The 27,525-nt window shown below is 38.2% G+C and overlaps 1 protein-coding gene across 1 annotated transcript; it reads left to right on the top strand.

The window, feature by feature from the left end:
- Window positions 1-193: 193 nt before the first annotated feature.
- LOC146333295 (enhancer of mRNA-decapping protein 3-like) lies at window positions 194-26,971 on the top strand. Its single transcript, XM_084721989.1, has 7 exons — window positions 194-298; window positions 2,111-2,290; window positions 3,022-3,218; window positions 12,756-13,118; window positions 22,472-22,625; window positions 24,855-25,072; window positions 25,864-26,971. The coding sequence occupies exons 2-7, from the start codon at window positions 2,127-2,129 to the stop codon at window positions 26,193-26,195; spliced, it is 1,428 nt and encodes a 475-aa protein (XP_084578115.1). The 5' UTR covers window positions 194-298; window positions 2,111-2,126; the 3' UTR covers window positions 26,196-26,971.
- The last annotated feature ends 554 nt before the right edge of the window (window positions 26,972-27,525 follow it).

Below are 27,525 nucleotides of genomic sequence, written 5' to 3' on the forward strand. Positions count from 1 at the left end.
TGTTGTTGTTCTGCATGTTTGCTCACTGGAAAGGCTGAATGGATGGGAACCTTAAGTATCATTAGTATCACAGTACACCTATGTTTGCCCCAGTATTTTAATATCAGTACGTTTGCTGTGAAAAAATGTCTATACTGAGCTCTTATTTGAATGGATTTTAACTTTACTGAGGGGGAGAAAAAAATCAAAACAAACCCACGTGGGAGATAAGGGAAGTGACGTTCGTCTCAACGCGGAAGACTGCACCAACAACAGCTGGAGCTTTGGCTTTTCTTCTTGCTACAGATTTATCGACAAGGTAACTCTTTTCATTTTTTGACTGAATATACTCTGATGAAGATTCAAAGAAGTAAGCACTTGCCACAAGTTCACGACAGTCCGGCTAGATAAAAACCAAACAGGGCGCATAGAAGCGAGGCTAATGTTAGCCTTCAGCTAGCCAGCACAGCTCACTGGTTGTATAACTAAATGTTGTGATTTTTCATATATTTCTCTGAACACTGCCCTCATATGGATGTCACTTTCAACGTTACTTTCCCCCAAAGTTTTAAACACTCAGTTCTAACTCCGGCAAGTTCACGAAACACACGCAAACCCTTTTAAAAGGAAACGGTAGGATAGCTAACTTAGCTAATATTTTCACAAAGCACGCGACATAGAGGGACATAAGAAAAGACCTTTTCGTTCGTTTGTAGTTTTTAATACGCAGAGAAACCAACAACACAAAGTTGTCAATCACTTGTTAAGTCAAAATTGAATTTACAATTTCATCTGTCTACCGTATGGCTTTTCTGCACTGGTGGAAGTTAATGACTTACACTGCACCGCAGTGTGATTGAATGTTGGAGATACTGAGGTCATAAGTCAAAATCCCCTCAAAGAAACCCTCAACCCCTCTGGAAACAACAGAAAAAGATGTGCTCCAAAAAGTGCATTTTAATTTTTTTACATCTCCTTAGCCATGAAATTATTCATTGGTTTAAACGTAGTCAAATTTTAATTAGACCCCAAACAGACATGACCGACCCAGTATTGATCTGTCACAACTGTATCAGGATTCATATGTGAAATATACATTTCTAATTGTTACTAATTCCACCTAAAATGCACTGCATCAATACCCTGGTGTCATTTTGGACAATTAAATTTATTGCTAAACTGTAAAATATCCTGCTTTCATTTGCATCTGTTCATTTGAGAGTACAGCTGCAACTATTTATTGATTATTAATCAATTAATAAACTATTTTGATAATTGAATAATCTGTTTGAGTCATTTTTTTTCTTTTCTTTTTTTTTCTTTTTTTCTGATTTCAGCTTCTTAAATGTGATTATTTTCTGGTCTCTTTACTCCTCTATGAATAAACTGCCATTGGTCATACCGGGTCATAACATAGTAAACTGAATATCAGTAGTCTCAAGTCTCTGACATCTCATAGACCAAACCGCTATTCTGTTAATTGAGAAAATAAATGACAAATTAATAGACAGTGAAATTAATTATTAATTGCAGCCCTTTATAAAGCATCATTACACTACTGGCAGACATAGCATAATATATTTTTTTTAAAACCTTGATTAATAGATGTTCAACTAATATGTTGTGAAGGACTTATCCAGTCTACTATCAAATAAAGCTCTTAAATATGACAGATTATTTTTATGAGTGTGCGCCACATGTTATTTGATATACAACTATATGTTTTAAAGATTTAGACCTTTTATGGCTTTAAATATGTCTCATAAGATTGTCAGTGAAAATGCAGTATGCCACTGTGGAAATACAGCTTTAATCTAGGGCGAAAATGCATTTAGTATTGTTTGGTGTAAGAAAAATCAAAAATAATTTATTTTTAATAGATTAATTGATTGTTCGTTTTACCGATGCTCGATGAAAGAAAGTGCTTACAATTTGCAACCTTACTCCCTGATATCATTATTAGCATCTGCCCTAAAAATCCAGTATGACTACTTGATCGACTAAAACTAAGACTAAAACTCCTCATTATCCTCAGTGGTAGCTACGTCTCCAGCTGAAATCTATGTAAAGCAATTATTACATTTGCTGTGGGCTGATTTTTGTGTCTGTTGTTTATATTTTTGAATCGTAGGATCAGAGTGAACAGAATGGCCACAGACTGGTTGGGTAGTGTTGTGTCTATAAACTGCGGACTGACGCTGGGAGTTTATCAGGGACAGGTGTCATCTGTTGATCAAGCCAGCCAGACCATCTCACTGAGACAGCCCTATCACAATGGCATCAGATGTCCTGTTCCTGAGGTCACTTTCAGGTAAGAAAGAAAGAGGATGCTGACAAATCTGCTTATACCACAAATCAGTGTGGAATGTACGGAACCAAGTTTCATCAGTTATAATAATTATATACAATAATAATGAATAAATTATAATAAATAAACATATATATAATTCTACAAATTATTTTTAGGCCATGTTGAAGGCTCTACAAGTAATTAAATGTTTATATTTCTTTCTCATCCTGTACAGTTTCCATAAAAAAACATGTTTGCATGCAGTAATGAATCAGATTTGTATTTACTGCCACCACCAAGGAGATTATAGTTTTAGAGTCAGATCTTAAAATATTTCAAAGAGCTGATGAACATGATCAAATTTAATGCATATTAGATCTGAGACTGGGCTTTTGACCATTTTTACCATTCTCTACTACACTTATTTGTATGAAATCATTTGGTAGTTAAGCCTAATCTTTAGCAGCATTGCCTATTACAATGTGTATGTTGATTCAGTATCCAGATGCAGATTAAACTTTTCCAACTAGTTCTAACTAAATTTAGAAGATTGTCTAACCTTGGTAGAGGTACATAATTAAAGCACTTACCCCTTAAAATGTTTGTGCCTTTTTCCACTCACTGAAGTACACAGGCCATGTGCGATTGTAGATTAGATAGATTATACTGTAGGAACTATATGAGAAACGGCACATTATTCATCAGCAGAACACAGTGTAAGCTCCAAGTAAGGTGATTTATTTGTCTTCTAGTGCCATGGATATCAAGGAGTTGAAGTTCCTAGATATCCAGAACACAGTTAACAAGCCCAGCTCCGGCCAGGCAGCTGCAACTGAACCCAGCCTCACACCTTCAGGGCGCCATGGTCAGAGTGACAGAGTCACTCACCCGCATGTGACAAGCAACAGCTCTCACTCCAGCACTGCTCCAATCACCATCCTCCGCAGAGGTAAGTACATGGGTGGCCTATGGTTTAATCACAATATTTTAAAAATATTAACATTACTTGGTGATTGAATTTTTCTCATTAACTCAACATACTTTGTTAACGTCATGGAATTCTAGCCCCCCCTAATTTCAGCTTGTGTGATTGAATAGTTATTAATAGACATTTTCTGTGTAATTAAGGATGTTTGGTTGAGGAATCAGCATCAGTTCAAATAGGAACTTGACTTACCACCATTGGCTCATTTGCTATATAAACTGTGCTCTTTAAGTATGAGTTTACTAACAGCATCCGTAGCAGATAACAGAATCAGGTTTTGTACTGAGGCCTGTGACCTTTACCCTCAATACTCCAGGTGTTAGTCCAGCTACAACAACTGAACACTGTCCAAAGAGAGCATGATTGTGCAGTTGAATACTAGATGATTGACAGGTTATTTTATAATTGTTCCAACATATTAAGAGATTGACGTCCATTTTCATAAACTGGGAAAGCCCAGTTTATTTTAAGGTTTTGCTTATTCATTGTGAAGCTGTATTACCTAGTTCTCAAATCACAGAGCTATTGTTGCAAAGTTTATATAGGAAGTCATGTACAACATATCAGGAATTTACCACAGCAATGTCCATACAGTACTCCTCTGTTAAAGGAGAAGAAAATAGATATTGTTCACTGACTGAAGGAAATATGACACTCAGCAGTTTCACATATTACCCAACTCCCGCCACTGAAGATGGGCTAAAAATGCAAAGTCACTCAACATCACTGTACTTGATTGTACAATAGACACATGTGATGTTTTGTAGCCTATAATAGGAAGGAACTCAAGTTTCTCTGTAGATCAAATGATTTTTCAAACGTCAGATGATTGTGCTGTGTTGAAAAGTTCTAAGTAACGTCACAGTGTCACTGGAGGAATCACAGTACTCCAGTGCCATCAAAAAGGCAATGCTTCAAGCACACAAGCTTTTCTTTATTGAATTGGCTGCTGTTGATAATCTGTTTTTGATATTGTCTTCAAATCCCAGAAAAAGACCAAAACCAACAGTGCAGCAGTCATTCTGTCAGTACGTCCTGACTCCCCTATAGTAGGTGTGTGGCTCTCAGATCCAAGCCCCACTAGTTCCTTCTGATGAAATAAATCTTTAAAAATGGGCCACAAATATTTTATTTCATTTCAGTACAACATAGTAATTTGATAAAGCAGCTACTTACTGTAGTTTTTAGCAAACTTTCCTCAAATGAGAGTAAATAGTGTATTTTGTAGGGGAATATTTTAAGTTGTGCATTTTGTGAGCTTACCAGGATGGTGAATGTGGAGTCAACTCAAAGAAAAAAAAATGCTGTGTCATGTTAATGACAGGAACATGTCACGCAGTCTAACAGTGTGGTTCATTGTTTATAATTGTTTAAAGACAACAGCTGAGCTCTGTGGCAGAGGAATGAGATATATCTGGATTTTGATGCAATAATAAAACTTGATAGTAGGATCAGTTCAGTGATGGTTTTGGTCTTTCCACTGGATTTGGTGACAGGAACATAGAATATTACATAGACTTTAAATTGACAAAGCATGACTTTGTAAAAATGAATATAACAATATGTATCTTCATACAGGGAATAGACAAAATAAGATAATACTCTAAAAGAAGCTTTAACTTTAAAAGAACTTGGACCAACACAGTGTCTGCAGTAAAGTTGTAAAAAGTATTGATACTTGGATAGTTATTCAATGCTGCTTGTTTAAAATGGTACAATACTAACATTTTATAGTAGTGAAAGTGCAAAATCTATATATATACATATATATATGTATATATATATATATGTATATATATATATATATATATATATATATATATATATATATATATATATATATATATATATATATATATATATATATATATATAATATAAGAGTGCTCATTCAAGACCTCAGTTTAGGTCAGTCTTTATTGTCCTGCCTGAAATGAAGTTTGCAGCCAAACCAGAGAGTGTTCAGTAAGTTACCCTGTACCACCACTGTGTGCAGGTTGTAAATTTATAAAACACTATTTTGTGTGTGATTAATTGATCAATTAATTAATCGATTAATCAAAATGTTTATCAAAATCGCAATATGGTCTACTGCAATTTTCAAATCGCAAGAGGTAAAATGATTGTGGTACTGCAGAGACATGCTGGCCTTCACATCAGATTCTACAGACTGAAGAAAACATCTTTGTAGGGCTGCAACTTTTAATTATTTTCATTATTTTTTCCAAAGTCCAAGATGACGTCCTTAAATGTTTGTTTTGTCCACAAGTCAGAGATATTCAGTTTACCATCAGAGAGGAGTAAAGAAACCAGAAAATATTCACATGTAAGAAGCTGAAATGATTAATTGATGACTAAAAATAGTTGCCAAGTAATTTAATAGTTGACAAATAATTGATTAATTGATTTATCAACAAATCATTGCAGTTTTAATTTGGTACAGATCGCTGCAAAAATCAGACCTTGTATGTTTTTTTGATAGAAATGAGAATAATGATGTAAAATTATATTTTCCTGTAATATTGCAAATCATATCACATTTGCAGTATCACTAAAATAAACATAATTAGACATTTTTTCGAAATCATTCAGCCCTAGTGCTGTGGTACCGAAAGAACTATCATAGAGTATCAGTTTTTACACTAGTGTTGTATTGAAATGTAAAATTCTGTCTGATTCAGTCTAGAATAATCTGAATGGGTTAGAATGTGTTAGCAGACCTTCCCCTTGCCTAAACTTTAATGTAAAAACTTAATTGTTACCTTCCTGAGTCTAAAGAAAGGGGAGACAAAGTAACAGGAACAATTAACAATGTTTATGCAATCCAACGCAGAGGCCCTAGCCAAAACATTCTTCCATTGTCAAGATTGTATTGTTTATATTAGAGTTCAGACTGTGTTGTGGAAGAGTTGATTCAACTCAGTAGTGGTACTCTTGAGTAATTTGTGATGTGTTGATAAGCAGGTGTCTTGTCTAGTGTTTTATAGTCATTAGTGATGAGGGTCAACTTGTGACTACTGTTCCTCTTTGGCAGATGTTGTTAGTCATTTGAGAATGCATTATGAGTCATGCGTCATCTGTAACTGTTGAGACTTGACTTCAAAGTTAATGTGCTCCATCGTCTAATGCTTTTGTTAATTTGTGTTCCGCTCCTGCTCAGATTGTACATGGTTTTATATAGTCTTTGAAATCTCTAAAATGCTGACATTTAAACTGTGAAAAAATAGCAAATTATAAAACCTGCAATTAAGCTGCAGTTTTACTTTTATGGCAGCAACAAATTTTATTGTTTTATTAAGTGAAATTAAGTTAACAATATTTGAGTCAGAGACCCCTCAGTTTCCTCCAGTCGAGCATTTTTTTTGTCTTTAGTCAGTGTGCATTACAGTTACAGGATAAAACAGGAGCTTATAAAAATGAACAAGGACAACATATCAATGGGGGGAAACAAATAGATTTTTATATTAGCTGGTGCACTTACTATCCTCATGACAACATACACTGGTGGGGAACTGATGAGAGACGCTGAAACAAGTGGTTGGTAAACAGGTTTCAGCTTGTGTCTTCAGCTGTATCATTGTAGACAGTCCAATACAAGAGCATGACTGGCGGTGAACCTCACAATCCAAGTCTCTAAATCCCCACAAACCACAAAACAAACTGTAATGGACGTCGAGAAGGCTTGTAGAAACAAAAGGCAGGTGAAACGCTGACATTTCACCAGATCGCACCACAGAGCGTGCAGGGCAGGTGATGCTTGCTTGGTTGCTTGTTTTTGCCCCTGACATGCTCAGATGATTCTTCTAAGTGTCTGAGTGCGTTATGGAAAGGATGCCTACAGAAGAGAAACATTTTTTTAAAGAGTGACACGTTGTGATGAACCAGCTATTTCATTGTTCTCACCAAACTAACCAGACTCCCTTTGAAAAAACTAAAACCATCGTCATCAGCTTCATTCAAACTCGACAGAACCAAAATAAAACTGGGCATGAAGTTCCTACTCGGCGTGAAGGAGCATGGAGGATGCAGGGCAGGTGATGCCAGACAGCAGCTGCAGTGCTGCTCTGCAGTGTCATTTTATTTTATGTGTGAAAATCTGATGTTTTCACATCATAGATGGCATTAAAACACACACAGATCTTACTAGTAAAACACATTTATGTAGCCTGATATAGGAATTTAGTGTGGTGAACAGGAAAAACAAATCATTGATTATTTGTATTGTATGGCCAAATCTGATTTAAATGAAAAAATTCTTGGTCTGCAACGGTCCTACTTTTTATATCCAAAATGTAATAATAATAATAATAATTAATATAAATAGAAACAACTTCAAAATATGATTGTTTAAATTGTCAGGGCAGTCACATGTCTCAGTTATGCAGTGGAGGTCGTTTTGACACACATTATACAAAAAAGCACATTTGCATTCTCCTGATCTAAGATGTACATGTAGTTGTAAAAATAAGAATGTGTTACTCAACCTTCCTGATAAGATAAAAGTTAAAAATGGCATTTCCTCTTGTCAACACACAGTCAGCAGGAAGTTTGTGTGGACAGCTCTGCGGCCTCTGCAGGAATCAGTTAAAGTCAGTTCACTTTCACACTCAGGATCACCAAACAATGGAGAAGCCAGAGGTCAATAGAATTGGCCAGTGGACAATGGGTAATATTCTTCAGCCTGGTTGTAAAAATGACCTCTGCCTCTGTGTTTTCCTGTGCAACACTGCATGGAAGATGAAGCTTGCATAATAGGAGGACAGTCTCTTTTTCAGAAAAAAAAAGTTGTGGAAAAGAAATGTTTTCATGCAGTCTGCATTTTTCATTTTGTGTCAGCAAGACTTGTAGCTTGTTGACCCAGCGCTGCTCCCTGTGTGTCACTAGCTCCTATTACGAAGCATGAGCATGGGACCAAAGAGTGTCTTGCCATGACTCCCCCCTAAGATTCCCATAGCGTGCTAAAGGCTTGTACCAAAGTTCCTCTTTACAATACGTGTGTGACTAAGATCAATAAACATTCCCCCTCCCTCTCCGTGTCTGCTCCTAAAGAGAAGGTTATGCAAAGCCTGGCTTTCGTGCCTCGGTGCCCTCCTGTCCTCTCCCTCTCTCCCTCCCCTTGCTCCTGCTCAGCACAGGAAACTGGGCCCCCCCGCCCCCATCCCCTCCTCCCCGACAGGAAGCCGTGTTGTCCCAGTGTGCTCGGAAGGCCAAAGCGATATCAATTGTGGAAGCAATGTTTACCTTTTGAGTTTTTATTTTAATCTCCAGCTCTCAGGCTGGTGGCCAGGGAGCTAATGCCCAAATTGCATGGGGCCAAAGTGCTGAGTGGCTTGGGCAGGGCTGGTCCTTTCACACGCAATGCCATGCTCCCAAGAAGCCCCCGGCCACAAAGAAGAGAAAGCAGGGTGGGCCGTTGCTTATACAAGATCGCGGATTCCAGAAATGGTTTCTGAATATCTGCCATTGATCTTTCTGGGAGAGTAGGATGGGAATTTAGGAACTGCTTTTGTGAATGATGCATAGGCCTCCAGAAGTCGAATTCCATTAGGCCCAAACAGATCTCATTAAAAGAGCATTTTGGAAGAGGACCTCCAGAGTCTGCCCTTATGAAAACTGTTCCCATAACCAGCATGCTACCTCTGCATGCTTAATTTTCTCCCCACAAATCCCTGCTCCAGGTTTCCTTTAAACCTCTGTATAATCTTGGAAAGGTTTTGCTGTATGTCCATGTTTAGTGTAGGTTCACATTGATACAACTCAACATTTTCACACTGAGATCACACTGAATAGGGCTGCAACTAATGATTTTTTTTTTTCATTATTGATTCATCTGTTGGTTATTTTCTCTATTAAATGATTAGTTGGTTGTCCTATAAAATGTCAAAAAATTATGAAAATCAATTGATGCGTTTTCCAGAGCCCAAGTTGATGTCCTCAAATATCTTTTGTCCACAACCCAAAGATATTCAGTTTACTGTCGTAGAGGAAAAATGAAACCAGGACTCAAGGACTCAGAACGATTACTCACTTATCAAAATAGTTGGCCATTAATTTAATATTCGATTAATAATTGATTAACTAATTAATTGTTGCAGCTCTATGTTTGAGTCTATTTACCCCTCTTTGGCCTGTCAATCCCCTGATATCTTTGTATCTGTATCTTTATCAGCTGATTTGTCCATTCCTGATAACATTGATCAACAGCCTTACAGAATTATGGTGTTAAAAAAAACCTTTGCACTGTGTTTTAATATGTATGTATTAATTAAGGGTGTATGATGTGAATTTTTTATCCTGCATCTAATGTCAGATACTGATAACATAACCAATAATTTCACATTTTTGTATTTTTTTTATGATTAACATTTTATTGGGTTTTAAGGTATCAATATTACAGGCATACATATGAGAAATATCTGGTGTATCAGTATATCAGTCTTGATATCCAAATTTTTGTATTTTTAAAAAGATCACAGTTTGATGATTTAATATTCCAGAGCTCCAAACTAACCAAATTTATTGTAACAAAAATGAAAATATCAGCTCTGACTCTTCAAATGTTCATTTTTTTTTCTAGTAAAGTACATCAGAAAGACAAGAGAGCATTTTGCCTCAGAATTCAAATTAATTTATGCTTTGACATAATCTGTCAAATCCTTTAATTTTATAGAGCTGATATTTATCCATTGTTTCATAATTGGAATAATAAATAATAGTTTTTTCACATAATTTATCAGCCTGGATATTTAGCGTGTGCACTTCGTATTTAACTGTACAATTTTAGAACCCATAATTCAGTTTGAAATATTCCTGGCTTGCGTACAGTAGTTGTACTAATTTGCGGTGATACATTTTTCTAAAGTGAAATCAGTGAAGTTCACTGTCTGTCTCTCTACTTGTTATTCATTAGGCTGTTGTACTTGGATCTCTGCCCAGTTCACTCAGATTCTTGATTCTTAGCATGACAAAACACTTCCTTGTAAATAAAGACATCCTTGGCTTGTTGTTATAAGGATGCTAGTTTTTTATCCCTGTTCACACACTAACCCACCACTGTTCTCCCCAGCTGGACCAGTCCCACTAATGTTTTATTTACTACTTATAATGGATTCTAGTTAGTCAATCATGTACTAGTACACTGTGTGTTTAGTGGGAAATTAGTCACTCTGGTATTACTCAATATTGGAGTGGTGGAAGCATTAATTGCATGCCGACACACCAACTGACAGCTGAATGAATGCAAAGAAATCCGTCTGTCACTGTCGTGGTGGGTGTAAGGCCGTATTGTGATATTGAGGCAGGTTTCAAGTTAGCTCATAGTTTGTGAGCGGCTTTGTATCAATGCCAGTGTACTATGACTGAGCCTCCCAGTGTCTTGCGTGAGAGAGTCCAAAGTACCTTAGCTGTCACAGTGACAGTAGCGTGCGACTATGCCTCTCTGTCTCCTAGTTAGCGTGAGAGCTGAGCATGGTTGGGGTTGAAGGCCAGGTTTTTCCAGTTTTTCTTTTTCTTTTTTTTTGTTCTCTGTTCATTTAGTTTTTTTTTTTTTTTTGTTTGTGCTTACATGTATGTAAACTTTATTGAGCAACGCTCAGTCGGCCACTGTATGTTTTGTGTGTCAGCGGTGTTTTGTTCTCACTGGGTTATAGTAACTAGCCGTGAGAGGATAAGAAGAGTTGCCAGTCAGAGTTACACAAGATAAAAGGGTTTTGAACATCTAGTCCGAATCTGAGACTGCTGAGTGCAGAGATGTATTGTGCATGGATTACAGCATTTATGCAACGTGATGATATATAGTAACACTGCTCATAGCTCCTTTCAGGGGTGATTAGGCTGAGGGATGGAGGATTTCTGGGTAATCTTTGCATTTTGAGTTTGAGATTAAAGCCAAGATAGACCTGTGGTAGTCCAGAGTAAAGCCAACCACTCCAAGGGATCCGATACTGAAACTGGACGTTATTAAGTCAGCATTTACAGTATGTTACAGTACTGTTCTCATACTCTTGTTTGGATTTTTCCTCTTGGGTTAAATTAAATTAATTGGGTTAAAACCTTGATTGAGATGAGATTTCCTCATTATTGTTATATGTCAAGCTATATATGATAAAATAATTATTGTTTAATAAAAACTTTGCACTCTTCACTCACAAATTACTTTTGCACTTAGGGATATTTTGATTTGAAAACACTTAAAGTAATCAGTTTTAGCATTTTGTATGCAAGCATTTGACTATGATGTAGTTGTATGCAGCTACAAAAACATTTTAAGTGTTTATTAATGTACAGTATTAGTTGTAATTGTTGACAAATACAATAATAAATTCTTGTATCTTCTACAGCTACATTATTACAATATTTACATGTTTATATATTGCCCATGAAGGCTAAACAGGAGTAAAGTTTAAAGTGTGTCTAAGTAAAGTGCGGCCAAAATTCCTTTCAGTATATCAGAATCAAAAATATTTGGGCAACAGTTTGACATTTTTTATAAAATCTGTGTTTCAGTGGTTGAGTGTAGATACATTTGATTGTTGGAAGTAATCATTTAATCCAGCAGCTATTAGCAAAAGTGTAATAAGTAGAAATAAATGTGCAACAATGTGGCTGAAAATGTCTTTGTTTTTCTACAAGGACAACTACAGCAAAATTATGAAATCAGTTTTGAAAACTGAGTTAATAATAAATTAAGTTTGATGTATAATGCCAGAGTTTCTCAATTTGATTCTTTTAGCGCATCATTGCAGTGCAGTGGATGTCCATTTACTATTTGACGTGATCTTATTTCCAGAGTACCCTGGATTGGGTCCTGATTTAATCATTTTTTTCTTTTTCTTAATTTATAGGTGAAGAAAGACGAGACACAGGCAATTTGACACAGACATGACAAAACAAACAATGAAACAATGGTACAAAATAACTACACCTCTGTATGTGGCAGTCTTTATGTCCAAGACAAAATTCTCTTAAGGACAAATAAAACAAAAGTAATCTTGAACATTACATTATTACATTTCATTATAGACAGGCTAAATGTGGGAGTGAGAATTTTTAGGAAGGTGATTCAGTATATAGGTCAGGAGTCAGGAGTACTGTTGTAAGCCTAAAATTATTCTTATTTTCTCCAATTATCAAAATAAAAAGCCTATACACCTAGTAAAATTATTTAATATTTATTTAGAGTCTCCCTAGAATGTCAAATCTAAAAACAGAAAAGTCTCAAAGGAAAGTAGAGAATTTAATAATTGTGGCTCCAGACAGATTTATTTTGGCCCAAAATGGCTGTTTTGATAGGAGCAGTTGCAGATTCCTGCTCTGTCTGTATCTGTAAATATGACATTTCTTTCATCAAACGCTTCACAAAGTCTGGACAATAAGCAGTGTGATCTTTGAGCTGTTCATTTCTGATGCAATATTTTGCTGGCAAATGGATTTTTGTGTCTGTTTTAAGCGTGGCTATTGTGTTTAATTTTTGCTCACACCTTAATACATCTGTCTTCTCCAGCCCCTACAGATTCATCTAACAGCAGAGGGGCAGCACAGGCCACAACAAAGAGAAACAGTGTGAGGAACGGAGGTGCTGGACCGTCGATGAGGCCAAAGGACGATGAGTGCTTTGGAGACGGCACTGATGAGGACCTGGACACAGACTTTGACTTTGAGGGAAACCTGGCTCTGTTTGACAAAGCTGCTGTCTTCTCACAGATTGATGGGATAAACAGCCACAGCAGCAAAGCACAGCATCACAGCACGCAGGGTGAACAGAAGCCTGCGTCCTACCGCCATGATGAGAACATTCTGGAGGGGAAGCCCGTCATCTACAGACAGATAACAGTGCCCCAGCATGGGGGCAAAGAGTACTGTACAGGTACGAACAAAATGCACATGCATACTCGTACATTCACACACACAGACGCACACACACACACAGACACTCACATGTGTATGGGAGCATTGTTCAGGTTCTTATGTAATACTTACTAAAAAGGTTGTTGACTCATGAGGTGTTTTAGGGAAACTGGCTCTCAGCTCCATTTTTCTGGTTAGAATTTAGTAGAATCCTTAAACACATTTCTGTAGCTGATCCTGACATGAACCATAGAGAACTGGGGTGGCTAGTCTGTAAGGACAAAAAATAAAGTGAACAATATCTGTTGCAGTTTATCAGAGCCAAAGGTGAGTTCCTTGAAGGATAACTGGGGATATTAAATATTTTTCTTATTGTCAGCAAATGCCATAAAAAGAACAAAACAAACAATTAATTGTTTCAGCTAAGTTTTGTCAGCGTAGCCAAAATAAAATAGTAGTTGTCAAATGCATTACTTACTCGTGGTAAAAAAGACAGTCCTCAGCTGTTTCAGAAAATGATTCAGGCTTTTTATATATATATAAATAAAACTATATATTGTAACAACTATACATTTTATATATTTGCATTTTCAGTAGGAACTAATTTAGGGCAGCAACCAATGATTATTTTCCACAATTAATCGATTGCTTGTTTAGTCTATAAAATTGTGGAAACAGTTTCCAAGAGCCCAGTGATGTCTTCAAATTGCTTCAAATTGAAACCCAACGAAAGCAGAAAAATTTACATACATTTACTTACATTTAAAAAGCTGGAAACAGAAAATTTTTGACATTTTTGCTTGAGAATGACTGAAATGATATAATCCATTATCAAAACAGCTGGGAATTAATTTTCATTCATTTGACTATTTCACTCATCATTACAGCTCTAAACTAATTCCATTACTTTACTGATTAACTGATTAATCATTTCAGTACTTGTGGAGTACTACTGTACATCATACAATGCAATCTTTTCTTCTTTGGTCAGTAAAATTGTTTTTTTATTTACTCATTGGTTTGAGGGCAGATTTTTTTCGTAAAGCACATCAATCACAATCTCAGTGTGTAAGAACAAGCTGTGCGCCTACAAGACTTTGTTATATGGGGGTTTTTGTTTGACACGAGGAAAGAAAAGGGACCATTCAGGTGTTGCTTAGAGCTGCTCTTACGGTTTTATGAACCCACGTGACAACATTACTAGTACACCTGCCCTCAGACTCCTGCTAACACTTCCTGTGCTTTTCAGCAAGATTGTACACACTCACCATGATCTAATTTCACATGAGAGTTTAGACTGTGTCTCTTTGTACTGGGAAATACCTTGAGATAAAATGAAATCCCCCTGTGGGACATTTTATCAGTGAGCATGTCAGCGTTGTGAACACATTGTTTGTTTTGGAAGGAGTCGTTTTTTTCCACTGTGTTTAAACTTTGACCAGGAGTACCATCCATTTATCTAATAACACTGTTTTGGACCAGAGTTACAGCTCTTGCTAAAATTTTAAACATTTTAAACTTTTTTTTTACACTTGATCATGAGCACAATGTTGAAGAATGAACTGCAGTGTTTCTTTCTAATTAACACAATAAAAAAAAACACGTGCTATAAAGGGAGGTACAGTGGACACTTATGTCTCCCACTGGTCAGAGAGGGGTCACCTTGGGGCAGGCGGCGTGGAATTGTATCCTCTTGGTTACTGTTTATCATGGGGGGAACTTGGGGAACTTCAATCCCATCACCACCCCCTCCAATAGGCCCACAGAGATGATAAACCTGTCTTCTCTCACATTGTAGCTCACTCCTGTAACTGCGTTGTTACGTAACTGGTTAATACAGACATAAGATAAGTAAACGGCACACTAACACAGGCCCTGGAGTCCACGGTGTGAGACATACAGCTCAGTCAGAGCAGTGAGAAGGTGGAGGGTGGGTAGTAATGGAGAAGGGGCTGAGGTATGATCTTACACTGAAAGTAGAGCAATCAAATTCCATTTTTTCTGGCCACAACACATAGTTAAAAAAAAAACCCAAAAAACCTGTATGCTATGTCACTTCTCCTGTCATTACCCCTGACCAAAGTACTGACTTAAATCTGGAGGTGGTCTGCAGGGGCTGCTGGGAAGCTGCCCACTGCTCCTAATAACAGGCTGGGTAAAATGCACACTGAATCTGACTGTATACTTGCACTGTGTATGCTTATACATGTACAATAAATAAATAAATTTAAAGTTCACCTTTAAAGTAATTAGTAGACATGATGCTCTGAAACAGGTCTAGTCCAACTAAATTATCTTGGTGAAAGATAATTTGTGTTTTGTGTTGTTTATGGTGTAATGAATACATTTTAACTTTTTTATGCCATTCTTGCAAACACAATATCTTAAGACTGCCTCGAGGGAATTCTTTTGAATTTAGTACAAATGTCCACCTGGACTCAGAAGAACTGATTAGAAGTTGGTGATCAGGGTCACTGTGAGTAGGCCCTGATCAATATTGGATTTTTGGGGCTGATACAGATATTAGAGCGCAAAAAAAAATCCGTATTGAGATATTAACTGATATTCTATATACAGAATATAATATACAAAATACATAACACACATTTTTTTTCAATGATCCTTCAAACGTGGTTCACACTTATGACAAAGATATGTAATGAAGGCAGAATATTTTAATATAGTTTAATAATAAACTTTATTGTTCAAAATGATTTTAGGAAGATTAAATAGTGAAATTTTATCTTTATTTTTGTATAGTTCTAAATAAAAACAACACAAATAGGATAAAATATATGGATAAATTAAACCTCAATTTTAAAAAAGTATCAAATATACGTAAAAAGCTGTCTGTAAAGCTAACAAAAAACAATTTACATTGTACAAGTTTTTATATAGGTGAACATTTAACAACATATATGCCAATAGTGATATAGACCAGTACATCTGTGTGGCAAATATCAGGTCAAGGGTTTTAATTGTGACATAATGTTCTGCAAAAACATTTGAAGATCTCTATCAGTCCTTTTTGTACTCCTCTGTAAAAATAGTCTCTAAGTAAAGACACCAGGGTGACTGATTTACTACAAGGTGGTAAATCTAGTTTGATGTTGATTGTGAGAATTGATCATGACAAAAAATGTTGTTGTGTTGGTAAATTTCCCTCTGAGCTTCTCTTTAGTTTTGCCACCAACTTCCTCTAATCCCAGCTGTTTATGTCTGCTCAGGTGCTATTGTGCCGTCTCTCCCCTGTCCTGAACAATAATAGGACTAAGATGACTGAAACAAGTATGATGATAAATAGGAATTTTAGCTGCTTATTCCCAAGGTTGTGTAGGTGACAGGTCAGTTGTAGCAGTGATGGTATTTCTAGGATTTTATGCCAGTCTGTATCTTACTACGGTGACACAGCGCAGCTCAGCAGGAGCAGCTGTCTACCATTGAGCAGACAGCTGCCAAGCAGAGCCTCCTTTTCTTACCGTGCAGGCAGATCTGCTTCCCAGGGCTGTCATCATAATCCCCATCCTCTGCACTCTGTAATTAGCATGCCGCCGTACAACCTTACATAAACAGCACCTCTGAAGCAGGAACAAACCCCAGTGCTCTTGACCTGGAATCTTTGCCAGTAAACAGATAAATCAACAATATGAGAATAGAGGAAGAAGAACAAAGTGCCGAGGTGTATATTAGCGTTGCCATAACGCACCAGCATGGGGGTTTTTGTCAGGCCTGTTTCTATAGACTATTGTTTATTGTAAAGGTCGCAGTCTGTGTAAGTTTAGTTCTGCTATTGTCTTGCTTTCCTCGGGTGTGATCGACTCCAGCTGTGCAGTGAAACCTCAGTGCAGACAAGCCAGGCCGCAACACAAGTTGCAACCACGCCAACTGTGGACTGGTTTTCCTAGTTTTCTTTTATTTGTTTATTTATTTATTTCTTGGTTTATTTATTTATGCCTTATCACTTTGGAAAAAGCAGAATACAAACTTGGAAACTTGGTGTGTGATCTTCTCTTGAAACTGCATGCTGTCAGGTAGAGCAGGAGGTTGAGAGAGACAGTAACCACAGTAAACATTTTAAGTTTTAAGCCGCAGTTTTGACGTTATCACACAGATGTGTGGGATCATAAACTCAGTGAAAGAATCCAAAAATCATGCACACTTTTGATCATTTGCACTCCCTTTATTTGCAGCACTTCGCTTCTCAAATGTTCAGCTAGTCCTAAATTATTTTACTTGATGAAAAATGGAAGACTTAAATGCTGCCGAGTTAAGGCTGTCAAAAGTATCAATACTTCCATACTTTCCAATACCACATTGTTTAAAATAATACTATACTAACATTTGATAGTGTCAAAAGTACTGATACTATAAAAAGGAAAGATCTTCATGCTTGGTAAAGACCTTGCTTCTGTTGAATCCGACCTGAAATTTGGTTTACAGCAAAAACAGACAGTGTTCACCAACTTTTTATGTACCAGCACTGTGTGCAGGTAATTAAGAAAAAAATATTCTAGATTTTGTGCTTGTACTGTATCAAAGATTAAAATCCTGGTATCTTGATAACCCTAACATGACTACAAATATCAAACAGTGTCCAGGATATTTTGGTTCTTTGCCCTGATGAAGGTGAAGGGATTTTGAACTTGCACACCTGCCAGTAAGACTTCACGGTTTGCAACTTTGCAAGAAGTGTCCAGCAACAGCAACAGCAATCACAGCTTGTTTAGAATATTCGAAACATAACTGAGTAATTGTGGTACTCACTATGGCTGAACAGATAAATTGAAAGAAACAGAACAGAAACAAACTTTACTAACAGAAAATCCAATGAAATCCAGTATGTTACAAGGTTTGATTGATATGTGATTTGTGCGAAACAATGCAAAAATCTCCAACATTAAGCAGTTGGCACCAAATGTATTTCCGAGGGTTTTTTTTTTTATTGCACAGTTTACGAAATTAAGCATCTGTTCTGTGCACAGATGAAACAGTTCCCTATCTTGCCAGCTCCTGGAGTGCAGGTCAACAGAGTTCATCTCTTGCGGTGCAGCAGAGAGGAATCGAACAGCCTCATCTAACCCTCCCTATCCCAGCCAAGCCTCAGTCTCACATGGCTCGCATCCAGCCAGCGTGTATTGCTTTCAGTCCCGTCAGTTCCCTTGTCATGCTTGAAGGATTGCTTCCAGCTCAGTTTATTTTAGTGCTGCTGCATACTCATGGCTACCCGGTTTAGCTAGTTGACTGTTGAGTTTGTTTTTGCTCCACATCGAAAGTGGGTGTGTGTGTCTGCATAAATCACTGCATGTGTGTGAGAGAGTGAAGAGGAGGAGATGGCGTGTGTATGTAAAAAGGGGGGGTTGTTTTGGTGGCGGCAACTTCAGCAAGCGAGTTATTAAAGACGCGCACCTGGTGGGATGGTTGAAAAGCAATTAGTGCATACTAGTGTAACTCCCACTTCCCTGAGCTTGGCACTCAAGGCACCAGTTTGCATGACAAGAGGCAGTTGACTTTCCTGTACTTATCGCTCATGTGAGGATTGGCATGTTCCAGATTTCTGTTACCCACTGAAACATATTAACAGTCTTTTGTGTGGTATCAATAAAATAATAGTGGGAGGGGAGCAGGGCCAACCTAAAGATAAGCGAGGATTTCAGTCAGGCACGGCATGACTCCCTGTGTTTATATGTAATTATCTTGTGGATGTGGGTGTGTGTGTGTGTGTGTGTGTGTGTCACTTTGTCCGTGTTGTGGGTGTATATGTATTTGTACCTCAGCTCATTGTGAGCACATCATGGGATGAGGTGTGTGCTGGCATGAGCGTGTGTGTCCGAGTGAATTCGTGCACGCCAGCAAAGCCACCAAGTTCTCAGCTACCAGGCCAGAGATCTGTAGGAGGCCATTAAGGACTTAACTGCCTCCCAGCAGCTTTATTTATCAAAGGGATCCTGAGCCGTGCAGTTCCCCCAGCTTGACTTTCATTACCCTTCTAATGTGCCACAGGCAATAGACAGCTAGGGATTAGCAAAGGCTCTTTAAAGGTTTCCACACACTCCAGTTTGTACAGCGATAAAAGGCTGAATTGTACTTCTGTAATACAGTAATTCAGAAAATACACACAGGAGAACAATTCTGACAAGGTTAGGTGACTTGACATGACAAGACAGATAAAAGCAAAGGGATTTAAGCATTTTTCTCAAAAGAAAGATGGTCACTGAAGAGAAGGTGAATTATATAACAGATTAGACTTTAAACAATGTTGATGTTACAGTGGAAGGGTGAAAAATGTTAAATGTATTTAGTTTGTCCAATCCATATGTACCACTAGGTATATGATTAAGAATAGTTCCCAAGCCAAAGCTAAACACCCGAAACATCTTTTAAAAGTGGTCTGAAGAGTGATGTGCTGCACGTCAGGCCTCCATCAATAAAACCCTTGTGATAATGAAGGACTACACAGTGTAGCCCAAAGTTGGGTCCATGTGACTTGGTTCTCTGCAGAGATCTGGCCCCAAGAAGTTAGCGTCAGATCCTTTGTGTCCTGTAAGTTGCGAGGCGGAACCTTCATGAACTGCACTTCTTGTTCCAGCACATCCCACAGATGCTCAATCGGAATGAGATCAGGGGAGTTTGGAATCCAAGTCATGACCTTTCCAATACCAGGACACCTTCTTCGGTTGCTCCATGGCATGTCTCTGACACTCACATGCCCACTGTGGGTGCTGTCAGCAGTGGACAAGAGCCAGCATGTGCATTCTGACCAGTCTGTGGCTCTGTAGCAAAGTGCAGTGCACTGTGTTCTGACACCTTTCTATCATAGCCACCATGAACTTTCTCAGCAATTTGTGCTACAGTAGCTCTTCTGTTGAATCCAAATTGAGGGGCTGTCCTTTGTTCTCCTTGATCATCAGTGAGTCTCTCCATGACCATGTAGATCACGTCAAAATTAGCTTATTGCTAATATATTTATATTGGCATATAAACCAACTGGTAAGTTACAAGAGATTGCATTACAGAAATGCCAAAGATGCTGTTACATAATAGAGAGAAGTCACAAGTTAACTTTTCAACTGTAAAATGTCTCAAGCAAATTTTAGGTATCAATATCAAAACTGCTTGTGTATGTTGTGTTACACACTCTAAGAAAATTAACAGTGGCAGATATATCATTTAAATCTTAAACATGGATATCAGTAACACTCCACCATCGACCAGGCTCCAACTGCGTCACCCCCAGAAATCATAATATTTTATTTGAGCTGCCCTACACAACTAGTCCTCAACCACTGCTGTGATGTGTTAAGTGTCCCGCTGAGGGGCACCCTGACAGTTATCATTAAGGGAGGGTATATTGTTCCTCACTTCAGTTTCTCCCAGTTTTGTCCAGATACTGGAGGGAACAAGGAAAAGTAGTTTCCTTATTGTTGTAAGTGGTGTATGTATTGTAACATTTGCCATAGTGACCTCATTGCTCCCTTGTTACCAAGTGAACTCTGTCAAAGTCCACTGCCAATATCTGAGTGCAGCGCTTAATGTGAAAAGGGGGAAATGCTGTAGTTTTTATTCTTGCACAGCTGTGTAACAAAGAAAACAGCCCTTTGGCAGTACCTTGGTATGTTTAAAAGAACATTTTTGTTCAATAGCCATCGACAAATGAGTCAACGATTTATTTTAAGGAACTGAATCCCCTGTTCAGCCCAGTTACCAATGTGCCTACCAAATGCCCCCCCCCCTTCCCAATCTCTCACCACGAGCCGTTGGGATACAGGTGCGGGTGTTCATATGTATATGATGTTTGTTCCCGTTTTTGTCACGCCAACCTGCAGCCGATGTGGGGGGTCCAGCCCAGTGCAGCCACAGCCCAGAGCTAAGAGTTGGGGATTGGTCAGAAACCATGTGATGGTGCGTGTGAACTCAGGGCCCGCAGGGAATAGGCGTCTCACTCTGGCTGCCTCATGTTTGTCATGTTTTGTAAAGGCTGCCAATCTTCCCTTTGTTGCTGCAGACAGCAGTGACAAACAGGAGAGGAAATGGAGAATCTTCCGTGATGGGAACAAGAGCAGGTCATGAGGAGGAGGAAGGGCTTTTCCTTGAGGATTGGGTTCCTTGCATAAGGATCTGTGTTGCTTGCACCACCCCTGAGAACCTGGGGGCACATATCTGTAGACCAATATTTGACATTATCTTAGAGGTCAGGTTTCTGGGTTGTGCTTCTAGTCCAGCTGTTGTTTTTCAAGGTGGACTGATGAAGATAAACTGACATAGTTCTTATGAAGATGTATTACAATTCAGGTCTAATTTAGAAAATATGATACACATCAGACCCCTCTAACGAATGGAGAAATGTAAGAGGACAAATATGTGTGAAAATATTTTTCAGCTGTTCTTCCAGGAGTTAATTTTGGATGAATATTTCCCCAGATTAGATTTAGTACCATTTTCCTAACCTTGATTTATTTATTTTTTTATTTTTTCTTCCTCTGTTTTAGAGATAGAGATTTTGAAATTTAAGGGAAACTGTGGATGTCCAGTGGGGATGTACCAGAATCTGAATACATTATTTATGAAAGCACAAAGAATGCAATGGAGACAGATACTTCTTCTAAAGTTGCTCAGTATTATTCATAAATGGTCAGAACCATGATTACCTCAGCATAGTTAAATAAGGTCGCACCTACCTGAATCAGCCACTGTAAATCAGTGCTAAGCAACTGAAGGATATTTTTTTGTACTTGTATATCTGATTGATTTTTCAATATCCAATGGTTAAAGGGGAGGTGGTGGTTTTCAGACAGTTAATAAAACTTAGTTACGTTCAAAATAAAAGGAGAGAGAGATGAAAAGTACAGTCTGAGAATGGGGAAATATATTTCAGAATTCAAAATTTTACCAGTAAATATTATGTTAGATATAAAACATTTTCCCAATGTAACATGAGCTCTGGCATGAAGCATGCCCACAGTCTTCTATCTAAATACAGAGAGAGATCAATTTATTAGTTGAACAGATAGAAATAATGATGTCTCTATGCACCTCTAATGCCCAGTGTTGATGGTAAATGTAGTCAACTGGAAAAAAAAATTCTCAGTGCCTCTGTATTTGGACAGTGGACTGAGTGTATTTACCAATAAACAAGACAGGCCTTAGTTACCTGGTTTTGGCATGATGCTTGACATGACTTTGATAGCAGTGGAGGAATGTTAATGACAGATTTTATTGCTACTGGAGAATTTCTCTTCTTGTGCGTGGTGTCTCTTTTAAGGCCGCTTCATCTAGACAGATGTTTGCTAGAACAGTATGATGTTTTTATGTGTTACATCAGAAATGACAACATGCATCTATCTATCTACCTTTCCTCACATTTTCTCTCTGCAGATTCAGGCCTGGTGGTTCCCAGCGTGCCCTATGAGCTTCACAAGCGTCTACTAGCAGCTGCAGAGCGCTGGGGCCTGTCTGTTGAGCGCAGGCTGGAGACCATAGGTGTTTGTTCCAGTCAGATGGCTCTCACTCTGCTGGGTGGACCAAACAGGTAAGGCATACCACAATGGGCTCTGGTGTAATTAGGCACGCTACCAAAATCTGTTTAAGTATGTAAAAGAATGAAGTTAATCAGTTCCTGGCGTACTCATCTGACTACTCATGTGACGTACAATACAGAGCAGAGCCGCTGTCATTAGTATGATAATAAGAGCAGTGCACAACAATGGACCAAACATGCCTGTCTGAGTAGTTGTACAATCATTAGAGCTGCTCTGTCCAACTTTTTGTTTTCATGTCATGTTTTCCAGTTTCCATGGCAATCATCTTTACTACCATGTTTCTACATGAGGGTGAGGTGTTAACCTTGACCCCCCCCTCAGGGTTTGTTTTCGTAGGAAAGCACCACAGTGAGCAGTCACACCGCAGGTCAACAACATCCTAATAGACTGTAGCAGCACTGTTTGGTGTTGTTTAGCTGCTCATTCATGAGCGGCGTAGTCTCTTTCAAAGATCAAAGAGCCACAGCGTAGAGGCTCATATAACAAACAGGTTTACTGTCTCTGATCCTTTTATAAATTTAGCGCTGTAATACTTGCCTGTCTCAAATTTACACTGGAACTACTATGAGCTCAGATCAAGTTTAATTTTGTATTGTAATACAAAGATCACAGACACTACAATGTGTTCCACTATTTCCCTGACAGACAACAGGCTCCCAATTCATTCTCAAAAAGTGTACAGATATACAAGTCTCACATCAAGCTTCCAAATCATTTCTCCCATATAAGTAATAATTAATAGGATGTTTTACAACTGTGATAATGAATAAAATGGTCGACATGGTTTGGAACAGTGTTTCTCAAATGGGCGTACTAGTACCCCTGGGTACCTTGGAGTACTGCAGAGATTTTTCATAAATGAAAATTTAATAAAATATAAACCATGTATAATCCTTAAAATAATTATACTTTATCAAAAAAATAAAAATGTAAATGTAAGTTCCACAAACCACATTTGATATTAAGCATTCATATTTTCAATCCAACTGTAAATCAAAAACTGTCGACTGATGTAAAACGTTGCAGAAAAAGAAAGCAACAAACAAAATCATGTTCACTGTGAGCGGGAAGCCAGTTTCTGTATTGAAAGACAGACTAAAAGCAAGAAAGTGAACTTCACTGAAACATAGCGCTAATACAGCTGAAAACAAAGAGTAAGAAGTGAAAAAGAAAGCGAAGACAAAGCCAACAAAATACCGTTAGTATTGGGAAGAATATGTTTTAATGGGCTTTATCTCAATGAGCTGACACTGTATTAAATAGGCCTTTTATTTCTACAAAAATGTTTTACACTGGTCAGAGCATACTTGGGTCAAAAAGTATTTCAGAGGGCCTACATTATTGAAAAACATTTGAGAACCGCTGGTTCAGAAGCTGCCGCCAAATATGGACTCCATCAGCAGTGTTCCCATAATCACAATGAAGAACTCTTTGGCAGACTGCAGCTTTTATGCCACAGTTAATGATGCATTTAATGGATCAGATAAATATAAATAACAGGGGGAGATTAGTCAGCTCATCAACTGTCTCACTAGTTACAAAACTACACTATGGAGATTTGGGGGGAAAAGAAGTAGCTAATAAAAAAGTAAGGTCGTTAAACATATGACATTACCAAGGCCTTGTTGGACTTTCCATTATTGTTGGTAATGATTTTTAAAAAAAATGTTTTCTACAAAGGGTTATATACATTAGTTGTATCCCTGTACCATCATTTTGAGGCAGCTATGTATGTTTAACCTACCTGTTGGTAACTCTTATTACTGTTAACAGTTGTGTTGCAAATTGATTGAATCACAGTATGACTTAACATTGCGTGCAAGTTCAGAATAGCACATGCTGTGTACATTGGCAGGATAGCAGGATCCCTGGTGTCCTTAGACAATCATGTCTCATGCTCTCAATTGGCTGGGTTGTATGTTTTTTAATCTTTATTTAACCAAGGGTAAAAGAGTAAGAATCTCTCTTTGTGTCCTGGTTACAACAGTCAGCAGTGCAAATAACACAGGGACAAACATAAGCTCTCGGAGGTTTAGGTGATTTTGCAGCTGATTCCCAGCCAAGGGAGCAGCATACTTAGCAAGAAGCGGATATCAGCCAGTCAGCAACAAGATATATGCTATTTATTTGATAATGTACTTATTGTTTAACACCTGAATACTATATTGGTTGTCTTTGTTTGTGAAGTAATCTCTTTGTCCTCACTTTAATGTCCCCAGACTCACCCCAAAAAATGTCCACCAGAGGCCCACTGTGGTGCTTCTGTGTGGGCCACACATCCAGGGAGCACAGGGCATCAGCTGCGGTCGACACCTGGCCAACCACGAAGTGGAGGTCATCCTGTTCCTGCCCAACTTTCTTAAAATGCAGGAGTCAGTCGCCAGTGAGGTCAGCCTCTACAGCAGGACCAGCGGCAAGCAGGTGGCCAGCGTCAAAGGTAGAACACGCTGAACATGCATTTTTTACATGATTAAATCTGTCTCCTCTCTATTCATTATGTGTATGGACTGATCTGTGTCCAGAGTGATTGTGATCAATGTATACACATTCAGTCTATGTAAGGATCAATTCATGCAGTGCTGTTGGAACAAACCTGCACAGATAAATGTTGCCCTCTAGTGGAGAAGCATATTTTAAAACACCTTGACAAAAAAACCTTTTTGTACCATTTCCATACTCACTTATTTATCAGGCTATGCATTTTAGATCCCTGTAGATAATAATGATTATTTTAGAGTGTCAAGCTCATGTGCACCAAAAGTATATTTTCAGATTTTTCTGTTTCAGGCAACTTTGAAATAGATGGTTGGTTGGAAGTACTTTATTGATCCCAAATCAGGAAATCCTTGTTTTACAGCAACAGGTTACCCAGGCATTATATGGAAACAGTAAATACATACCATGTAAACATAAGAAGGCAGAAATCTAAAAAAAAATTAAAATACCACAATGCAAAATAGTAGAAAAGGTGTTAGCATATTCTATAGACAATAAGATATAGGTCTACAGAATATCAATATAATGCACAGTATAAAAATATACTATAAAACACTACATGTGGAGAAAATTATGACATTCAAAACTGTTGTTTCTGAGTAACAGGCTGTTGCTATGGATGCCGTTCTGATCATAGACTCTGAGGGAGCAATAAATAGTATATATAATAGTGACCAGCTCACCATACATTTTCTCTTACGTCTCTCTTTCTTCTCTTTTCTTCTCTCCCAGACCTGCCAGCCAGCCCCGTCGATCTGGTCATCAACTGCCTGGACTGCCACGAGAACGGCCTGCTGAGGGAGCAGCCCTGGTACAAATCAGCTGCTGACTGGGCCAACGAGAACCGGGCGCCGGTCCTGAGTATTGATCCTGCAGTCAGCGAGCATCAGGCTGTGGAGGCAAAGTGGACCCTCTCTTTGGGCCTTCCTCTACCTTTAGCCAAGGCGGACAGCAGGGTCTACCTCTGTGACATTGGCATCCCTAAGCTGGTTTTCCAGGAAGTTGGAATCCGCTACCACTCACCCTTTGGATGTAAATTTGTCATTCCTCTGCACTCGGCATAACAGAGTGGCCACAGACAGTGCACTTACTTACAAATGATCATTAAGAGGAGGGAATAGTCTGCTTTTCCAGCTAGTAAGTGGGTAAAGGTAATGTGTATATGGCAAAAGCTAAAGAGCAACTATATGATCGAACAAATAATCTGTTACAAACTTAATGACACATCTGAAAAGTGGTGTATGGTGTAGGTTTTTCCTCTCTTCCTACCCTGTGGAAACCCCCGGGGGTTGCTGCGTGTTGCGTGCGACACCTCTTGTTTTTGAGAGGGAAAGGTTTCCTGTTCTTTGGTGTGTTTTGATAAGGGCTCTGCGACGATGTGAATATGTTTACAAAATGCTGAGCACTGTGAGTCTATCTGTGACCTCTGACCCCGTGACCAGTCAGAGCAGCAGAGACACAGTTCCTGTTTCCTCCTTTAGAATGCATGTGGAGTCTGATCCTGGCCCTGTGACCCCAGAGCACAGCTCAGCCTAAAGCTGTCTGCCAACCAAAATCTGCCATTCGTCTGCGCAGCACTTGATCTCCATGTCCATTGTCTTTCAATTTAATCCTGTGTTTTTTACATTCTTAAATTGGTGTGTTTTGTCTTGTAATGGTTGTTTCACGGAAAAGGTGATATCACAATCTCTATTTTTGTATATATTTTTTGTAATATATCTCAGGAACAATGAATGGAAAAACTTTGTATTTGCATTACATTTGATGGTACTCTTTCTGCACTGTTGGGTGTCTTGAGTTTATCACCACTGACACTGAAAATTAAAAGTGGTAGCAGACACCCCGGGGGATTAATTTTCAGTTTTTCTCAAGTCTTGCAGATTAGACAGGAATTTGAAGCACACATTCCAAGGACCAAAAACATCTTGGATCAGGTTCATCATAAGGGATTATACCTAGTTACTGTACGTGTAGTGAAACCTCATTGTGAAACGTTTTACACGTCACATTCAGCCACCTTTAGTAAAATAACAACTCCGAACAAACTCCATCTCTATTTGGCAGAATAGTGACCTTCTGTTAAAACCTCAGATCAGCAAAATGTCAACTTTAGAAGAACAACGAAAACAGCCTTATATTCAGACTGGCAGCTATGCACTTTTGAAATTCTGCAGATAATTATTTTTAAGAGCACTTAAGTCCTCATACTTGTCTTTAATTTATTTTCTGACCGAAAAAAAAAATAAAATACAGTACTTGCAGTTAGACCTGAGGACCAATAGGCTTTGCAGGGTTCTTGCATAACTCATATCTATGAGTTTTAAGTGTTAAATTCCCTCGTAGTCCAGATTATTTAATGTAGGGTAGTGTGAGGTAATTGTGTAATTGTTGATA

The sequence above is a fragment of the Lutjanus erythropterus genome, chromosome 1, assembly GCF_056507025.1.
Source record: "Lutjanus erythropterus isolate fLutEry1 chromosome 1, fLutEry1.hap2, whole genome shotgun sequence".
NCBI classification, from domain to species: Eukaryota; Metazoa; Chordata; class Actinopteri; order Lutjaniformes; family Lutjanidae; genus Lutjanus; species Lutjanus erythropterus.